The 8,870-nt window shown below is 33.1% G+C and overlaps 2 protein-coding genes across 2 annotated transcripts; both read left to right on the top strand.

The window, feature by feature from the left end:
- Nucleotides 1–3,038: 3,038 nt before the first annotated feature.
- Nucleotides 3,039–4,028, top strand: LOC132252717 (probable transcription factor At5g61620). Its single transcript, XM_059733793.1, has 3 exons — nt 3,039–3,276; nt 3,574–3,782; nt 3,885–4,028. The coding sequence occupies exons 1-3, from the start codon at nt 3,039–3,041 to the stop codon at nt 4,026–4,028; spliced, it is 591 nt and encodes a 196-aa protein (XP_059589776.1).
- Nucleotides 3,578–8,191, top strand: LOC100266626 (uncharacterized). Its single transcript, XM_059733796.1, has 3 exons — nt 3,578–3,782; nt 3,885–4,207; nt 7,721–8,191. The coding sequence occupies exons 2-3, from the start codon at nt 4,142–4,144 to the stop codon at nt 8,027–8,029; spliced, it is 375 nt and encodes a 124-aa protein (XP_059589779.1). The 5' UTR covers nt 3,578–3,782; nt 3,885–4,141; the 3' UTR covers nt 8,030–8,191.
- The last annotated feature ends 679 nt before the right edge of the window (nt 8,192–8,870 follow it).

Raw genomic sequence — 8,870 nt, 5'->3', positions numbered from 1 at the left:
TCTAATTTGAAATACTTAATCCAAGTCCAACGTAACCTTATTTTTCTAAACTCAGTTAAATTCGAGTTATTCAAGTTAGACTCAAATTGATCGGATTAAACTCAAATAATTCAAAATCTATCTATAATATTTTTTAAAAAAAACTTTTTTATTATATTTAAATAACAAATAGGATAAAATTTCAAAATGACAACAAAAAAATAAATATAAATTTATATATATTTAAAAAAAATGTATGACATGTGATATACCATAATTTGATGTTTAAAAAAAATAAAAAAATAAAATGAATATTATTATATAGAATAAGATACATTATAAATATTATAAAAACATTAAATAATTAGCTTCAAGTTGCCGAACACAAATTGAAATTTGATTAAAAAAACATAACTCAAATTGAAATTTGATTGAAAAAACATAACTCAAGCTTAACCTCATAACTGAATTATTGCCCAAATCCATGGTTGGGTTGGATCAAGTTAGTCCACCCAAATTGCACCCCTAATTTTATATGCCAATCTATGATTAATTAAAATAATATATTTTTCAATGTGATATTTTTTATTAAAAAAAAGTTGAAAAAATAAATGGTAATTGGCTCTCAGCCGAATTTGATGAAATTCTTGAACGTCCCCGAGATATGAAATTAAACCATATCTTTTTTTCAAGATGAGACACAATTTGATTCTCCAGATTGACTTATTTAAAGGATAATACCCAAATTCACATCATTTTGGATATAATTATACAACATATTATTTAATAATAATTGCACTATTGTTCTTCAATTTCTATTTTTAAAATTAAAAATGTTAAAATAATTTTGAAAATCATGTTTGAAACCATATTTATATTTTCTTTCTTTTAAAAAAAAAATTGATTCCAAAAATTGAAAAGATAAAAGTACTAAATCATGTTTGATACAATATTTATATTTTCTTGTTTTTGAAAATTTGATGCCAAAAATCAAAAATAAAAAGTACTAAAAAAAAATTTGTTCTCAATTTTCGAAGGAATTTTAAAATAAAAAGAAAAAGTCACAATCATCTTATTTTCTTTGTCAAACTAGGGATCGTCACCAAAAATCTTTTTTTACTTCTTACTATATTATAATAGCCAAACATAGTTTGCTTTTTGTTTTTAAAAAATAAAAAACAAAATGAAAATTATATTTGTAATAATTATAAACATAATTGAAGCTAGTATTTATATTTTCTATTATAAAAAAAATAAAAATAAAATATTTATATTCAATAGCACCTAAATAATCTTATTGGTTGGTTCATATAAATGATAATAAGATACTTTCTATCTTTTAAATGGTAGGGCCAAAAAGTAAATTAATCTTCAAAAAATCAAGTATTGAAATTAATTTGTCAAACATCCAAATGAAATTGAGAGCATGGAAGCATTTCAAAAAGATTTGATTTGATTTTTTACTTTTATTTTATGAAAAAAAAATTATTTTTTTATTTTTTTATTTAAAATGTTTGATTAAGTCAAGTGAAAACTTTTTAGAAAATAAAATTTATAAAATCTTGTTTGGTTTCAATTAAAAAATGATTAAAAATATAATTAAAATTTTATATGATATATACATTTGTTACATATGATATATTATTATATGATATTTGTTCATTTTTTATTTTTAAAAGAGTTTAATAAAATATTCTATCATACTGATAATCAATCAATAAAATTATTCTCATGTGAAAATATATTGGTTATAATATTTCATAGTCTACTAAATAAATAAAATATTAATTCATATATATATATATATATGATATTGTTTTATTCATATTAATATTTGCTTTTTTTTGTAATGTTTATTCTCATTTTATATTATAAAGTCTAGTAAAATTATTTTTATGTGATCTTATTTCCATTTTCATTTTCAGCTTTTTAGAAAATGATTTTCACTTTCAAAGAAAATTTTAAAAACATTGTGTTGGTATTTTCAAGTCTGTTTGATAATTGTTTTCAAAAACAATTTTAAAAAATAATTTTTTATAATAGTTTTCTAATATTTTTAGAACAAAAATTTGTATGGAAATCTAAAATGTTTTTAATATATTTTAATATTTTTAAATATATTTTAAAAATAATTTTTACATCTTGTGTTTTATTTTTAATTATTCTAAATATTTGTATAATTATTTCTTAGAAAGTAAGTAATAATAAAATGAAACAACTAAAAAATTTAATCTGAAAATACTCTATTTTTTGCTCTTAAAAACAAAAAATATAAAACAGTTTTTAATTATCACATGTATTTTTTATATTTTTGTTGTAAAAAACAAAAAAGAAAATCAAAAACAATTCTCAAACAAGCCCTTTTCATTTTTTTAACTTACTTTTTTAGAAAATAAAAACGAAAAAACATCTAGAACTTGATTTTTTTACAAATAAAATAAAATTAAAAATAGAAAATAGTATAAACAAATAAAGCAAAATTTTTAAATATGGTTCTTTTTTTTAATTCAAAAAATCATTTAATAATCATTTGATAGATAATTCTTTCAAATATACTTTTGTAACACATAATATACCGTCAAAAATCACTTTTTTTAGTTTATATGTCAACGCTACAAATATTTCTAATAAAAACACTTCTAATAAAAATATTTCTAATAAAAACACTTAGTAAGATCGTTACACTTATGAAAGCGTTTTAAGTCGTATCACTCCAAAACATGCCGTTGTTTTACGCAAAGGAACATCCAAATTTGGGAGTTATAAATGGTTCTTTGATCCTATCCAATTGGCTTGAGAACGAATACTACAATTCATTAGATAAGAGAAAAAACCCTAACCATGCATGCAACAATCAAGACTAAAGGTTAATTTGGTCATTTTGTGTGAGGTTCTCCAACTTTCTTGCTATGAATACGGTCCTCATTGAAAACCCTATAAAACCTATAAATAAGAGAGCCCTGTTACAGAATCCTTATTGTCCGGTAGTTTATTCTCTCTTCATTTTTTGGTTTTTTCATTTTTATTGGTCAGAGATAAAGGAAATAGAGATTATGGAAATGGTGAAGGAATCTGTGAGAAAGTGTTCTCATTGTGGGAACAATGGGCACAACTCAAGAACATGCAGCGCTGGTGGAAAGGGGTGTTTGAAGCTTTTTGGGGTGCAGATTTTGACAGAGAAAGAAGATGAAGCCATGAGGAAGAGCTTGAGCATGGGGAATTTGCAGTCATGCAATATCGAACACCATCATGGCGATGCCGGGTATCTATCAGATGGGCTTCTTCAATCCAGGAGAGGCAAGCGTGCTCACGAAAGAAAAAAAGGCATTCATCATTCTCTCTCTCTCTTTTTTCTAAAGCATACGTTTATGATGGCCTTCAGATCGATCTGAATGAATTCAATTGTTTTTTAATTGTTTTGTCTCATGCAATTTATTCATATTTAATTGGTTCCGTTTTTTTCGTCTGTTGTTGAATGTTGACTCTATTAATTGGGATGATTAAGAAAAATATATATAAGATTCCAATAAGAAAAATATATAGAAATCGGAGATTTTTCGTCATATGAATGGATTTCTGTTTGTTTTTGTTTAGGGGTGCCATGGTCGGAGGAAGAGCATCGGACTTTTCTGGCTGGATTGGAGAAGCTGGGAAAAGGGGATTGGAGAGGGATCGCAAAAAAATTTGTGACCACCAGGACTCCAACCCAGGTTGCTAGCCATGCCCAGAAATATTTTCTCCGGCGAGCTGCCTGTGATAAAAGGAAACGCAGGCCAAGCCTCTTTGACATGCCTCTGGATCCTGTACTGCTCCATCTCTCTCGAAACCGAAACCATTTGGCATAATCACGTCTTTGTTTTTGAAAAATCTATATGTGACTAAAACTGTAGATTTGCATTTTGCAGGCGGCTCAACCTCCTAAGGTTTGTTCAGATTCACCCCAGAAAAGGAATGCCAATCAGCTTTCACAGAAGGCAAGTCTGTTGATCCATGGAAGTTGTCATGGCTCCTATGGAGATCAGACCACCAGTTTTAACTTTGGAGGATGATATCTATATTTTAGATATAGTGGTACAGAAACAACTGCATTTCAATTATCAGCAATGGGGTTTCTTGTGATCTATTGCAGGTTAATATTTCAGCTCATCATGTTGTGAACCCAATGTCATCTCTTCAGTTGGAAGCTCATCCCATTTTACCCATGGCTGCTTGTGGTGTTCCCTACATGGTAAGAAGGACTAATTTTAGTTTCACATCAATTTTATGGTATTTATTTTGTCAGCCCAATTGTCCTTCTAACTAGAAAAATCTATTCCCTCACAAAACTCATTTGTTTGATTTAGTGTGCCTAGTGTCACGAACTTAGTCTTTTCCTAACTCGTGTGGCACTTAGACAAGTCAAGACACTTGATCTTGCTAAGTCAACCTTACTCCCGATGCTTAGCTTACTAGGCGAAGATGCACCTGACTTAGAAGCTTTAAGGGCGTAGTAGGCAACACTTAAACAACTGAAGCTTTATTGTTCAAAGGAAGCTTTACAAGTACTTTGGAACTCATTTGCTTGGTTGGTTAGGTTCTTGGGTGGTTTTTGGGTGGTGCCTTGGCCAAATGAGGCCTTAACCTATTTATAGGCACCTTAGGAAATCTCTAAAACCTTGAAGGGTTCCCTACAAATCAAGAATAATCTAGAAGCTCCTACACTAGTCTATGTACAAGGGTATGTACAAGATGACTTTAGAATATTCTAGAACACCCCACACTATTCCAATGCTCTCTTAGCCAAGTGTAGAGAATTGTGGACATCTCTAGCCCTCTCTAGAAGTTTTCATACTCTTCCACTTTGTAGTTAAGTGTAGATGTCTCTAAGGGTCTCTAGAAGCTTCCCACCTCCTATATAAGCCCATGAGGAGGGTCATTTGAAGCATCTTGTGACACTCCCCCCACCTATGATGTTGACGTCTCTGTCATTGCCTCTTCTTGAAACCTCTCCATGTGTTTCCAAAACCTTCTCAAGGAATTCGCATGTTCCTAGCTTGTCTGCCTCTTAAGTAGTCATTTCCATTGGACTATATACTCTATCATAGGAGGGACCCCTTGTCTCCTAGTGACCCATTCAACTAGGATATTCTTCACCTTATTCTCCCGTCAGGCTTGGGTTGGATGCAGACACCTGTACTTTCGATGCTTGGAGTGTTGCTTCCTCTTACCCATCAAGTTCACATTTTCCTTAGTGACCTTGTCCATGTGTGTGCGGGTTACCTCAGCTCGCTACCATTTTACCTCATTTACTTGCACTCCTGATAATAAGGAGGTCTTAGGCGTACTAGGCTTTAGGTTGACTTGGAGGGCACCTAGTAACTGCATCAAGCTCATATGTGCTTCGCCTTCTTGTTCCCTCTCCTCGATCATGGCATTAAGTGCGTTCCTCTTTAGACAATCTCATGCCTAATATGAACCTTCACATAGGAAGCATTTGATTTTAGGCATAAACTCCTTCCTTTTTGCCTTACCCCTTCCTTCCCGAACATTAGGCGTCTTGCCTAATCCCATTCTAAGAGCATTATGGTCCCTTGAAACCTTGTCTCTCCCACCCGTGGCGTGGCTATCTCCCAAAGACTCAACCTTGGATGAGTCTCCCCTCTTGTAATCCATTAAAGACTCTGCTACTGCCATAACAGTGGCTAAGTCTTGAACACCTCGGCGCCTTAATTCCTACTCAGCCCACCCTTGCAAGTTATACATGAAGTTGAATAGCAACTCCTCCTCAATCATGTTAAGAATCTCAAGCATGAGCGAAGAGAATTCCTTAACATAGTCGAGTATCAAGCATGTGCACTTGAGACGCCTCATGTTTTTCCTAGCCATGTAAGCTACGTCCTCAGGGTAGAACTGCTTCTTGATCTCCCTCTTGAAGTCTTCGCACGTCTCTATGGTGCAAATGTCTTTCTCCATATTGGCAAACCTCTGACACCACCATAGAGTAGTTGTGTCAGTAAGGTAAAGGGTTGCAATCCTTACCTTAGTCACCTCATCAGTCAATGCGATAGCCTCGAAATATCACTCCATATGCCATAAGAAGTTGTTCAACTCCTTGGCATCCCGCTTGCCATTAAACCCTTGTGGCTTCAGCACCTCCACCCTAGATGTTTCCTATGTGGCCATGACCCGTGCCGACACAATAGCCTTGTAGATGGCCAACTCCTACCTAACCTCCTGGTCTTGGGACTCCATTCGAGTGGCCAAGGCCTCCATCCTTGACTCCATGCTAGCAAGCATGCTCAAGACCTTTTCTTGGAAGGACATAAACTCCTCGTGTGACACCGGCTGAACTTGTGAGACTAGCATCCCCTCATGAAGGTCTTGGATCTGTTGCCTAAGATCCTTCATACCCTTCTCCATGCCTTGCTCGATCAAGTCCAACCCCTCCCGAGTGTCTGTCATGGCTCGCTCCACCTTGGCTAACCTTGCCTCCATGTTGGTAACAACATCACGAGATTTAGCTTTTTTGCCCTTGCCCCATGCAGTAGGCTCGGTCTCCCTCCCATGGGTTTGCTCACTAGTCTCATCCATGTTAGAGCCCGACATGCTTTCTTTACTGTGCCCACTTCGTAGTCGAGCTCTAATACCAACTATCACAGACTTAGTCTTTTCCTAAGCTTATGCGGCACTTAGATAAGTCAAAACACTTAATCTTGGTAAGTCAACCTTACTCTCGACGCTAGGTTTAGTCAATTAGGGCGAATGCCAGATGTATGGTAGAGGTGCATGGTGTTGCCAGATGTATGGTAAAGGTGCATGGTGTTGGGGTTTGATTGATACTATTTGTTAAATGCCCTAAATTATCCAATATTGATTGTGGATTCAAAGTATCTAGTTGGTTAGGGTGGATGTCAGTGTGTAGGGGAGGCATACAATGCTAGGTTTGATTGCTATTATTAGTTGAATGCCCTTAATTATCCAATATTGATTATGGATTCAAAGTGTCTAGGTGGTTATGGTGAATGCTAGATGTACAATAAGGGCGTACAGTGTTAGATTTGATTGCTACTATTGATTGAATGCTCTAAATTATCTAGTATTAATTGTCGAATCAAAGTGTCTAGTTGGTTAGGACAAATGTCAAATGTATGGTAGAGGTGTACAATATTGATTCCTAAGATTGATTGAATATCCTAAATTATTAAGTACTGATTATGACTTAGCACTTTGAGATTTGAGTCCCCATGAGAGTCCAAAGGGTATTGATTGATAGGAGTACTGATTATGACTGGTTAGCACTTTGAGGTTTGAATCCCATGAGAGTCAAAGGGTATTGATTGAATATCCTAAATTATCAAGTACTGATTGTGACTGATTAGCACTTTGAGGTTTGAGTCCGCAAGTGAGTCCAAAGGGTTGGGCCACGTATGGTTCCTCGACTATCAAAAAACTAAAAAATAAAATTGAATGTCGGGTGAACCTCATTGAGGAATGACATCTTTGGCTATATCCCACTGGGATAGTTTTGGTTCAAATTAATATGAAAGAATTTATGTAAATGAGAATTCTTGAGACTTCTGCTACCAAAAATGCATATCTCCTTCATGTGGTTTTGATTCATTACATCTCTTTGGACCCTCAAAATGGTTCTTTTTATAATGAGTATCAAGGAAGGTAGGATAACCATTCAAGCACAATATTCATTTTTGAATTCTACAACTGATCATTACAAATCTGGGTAGTTTTTCTTGTGTTCAAACAGATGGGGGTCCCTGCTAACGTGCCCACTGCTTTACCGGAAACCAAAGTGATTCAAGGAGTATCATTTGTGCCAATGCCAAGTTTCTCAGGCTCCAATTTTCTCTTCCTGCCTAATTCCCATCGGAGCTCCACTACTTCACTGCTGTCCACGACCCGAATGCCTCAGTTTCTTGGAGGAAGCTCATCTCAGGCGAGCCAGGGTGCTTCATCTACTCAAAAGGACAATTTGGAACTTAGTATTCGACCACCTGAGAACCAGAAAGGGACGGAGTTATCTTCTCAGACATCTGAAGCCATTAGGGTGATCTGAAACTTCTTTTTGAATAATTTTGGTTTGCTACCATGTGGTCTTAAATTTTGTAAGTGACAAAAGTGAATTTTCTAAAACATTTGAATTTTCATTTGTCATTGAACCGATAAAAATTGAAGTTGATTGACCATAATATATATATACATATGGGGTTGGTCAAAACATATTGTTTTTTAATAGGAATTGCTTTGTTGTATTAGAAGCTTAGGATCTCTTTGGTAATTGTTTCCGAAAACAATTTTTGAGAACAATTTTTAAAAATTACTTTATGATATTTTGTAAAACAAAATTCTCTTTAAGAATTTAAAATGTTTTTAATCTTTTTAAAATATTTTTTATATCTAATATTTTATTTTTAATCATTTTATATGTTTTTATAATTATTTTAAAAAAACTCTTAGAAAATTATTGAAAGCAACTAAAAAATGTTTTCTAGATACACTATTTTCTGGTTTTTTAAAAACAAAAAAAACATTTTTTTATTGTTAAACGTGTTTTTCTATTTTTCTTATTCTAAATAATAGAAAACTATTCTTGAAAACAATTACCAAACAAACCTTTAACGCTTGTTTTTATAACATCATTTTATTTTATTTTAATTTTTTTCTCTTTTGCACGGAGAATCGAACTTCACAAACAAAAAAAAATTGGACAACCAAGTTCACTCCAAATGCAAACTCAAAATTCCTAATAAATTTTGGTCTAATTGGCGGATGTTAAGCCACCTCCACAAAATCCATAATCTTATTTTTAAGCATCATACTAGGATGGAAGTGAGGTAGGTTTTTTAAATATCCTTAATTTTTTGGTAGGGATAGAAAAATTTTCCACCTACCCTATG

The sequence above is a fragment of the Vitis vinifera genome, chromosome 16, assembly GCF_030704535.1.
Source record: "Vitis vinifera cultivar Pinot Noir 40024 chromosome 16, ASM3070453v1".
NCBI lineage: Eukaryota > Viridiplantae > Streptophyta > Magnoliopsida > Vitales > Vitaceae > Vitis > Vitis vinifera.
This window is presented reverse-complemented; position numbering and strand designations above follow the sequence as displayed.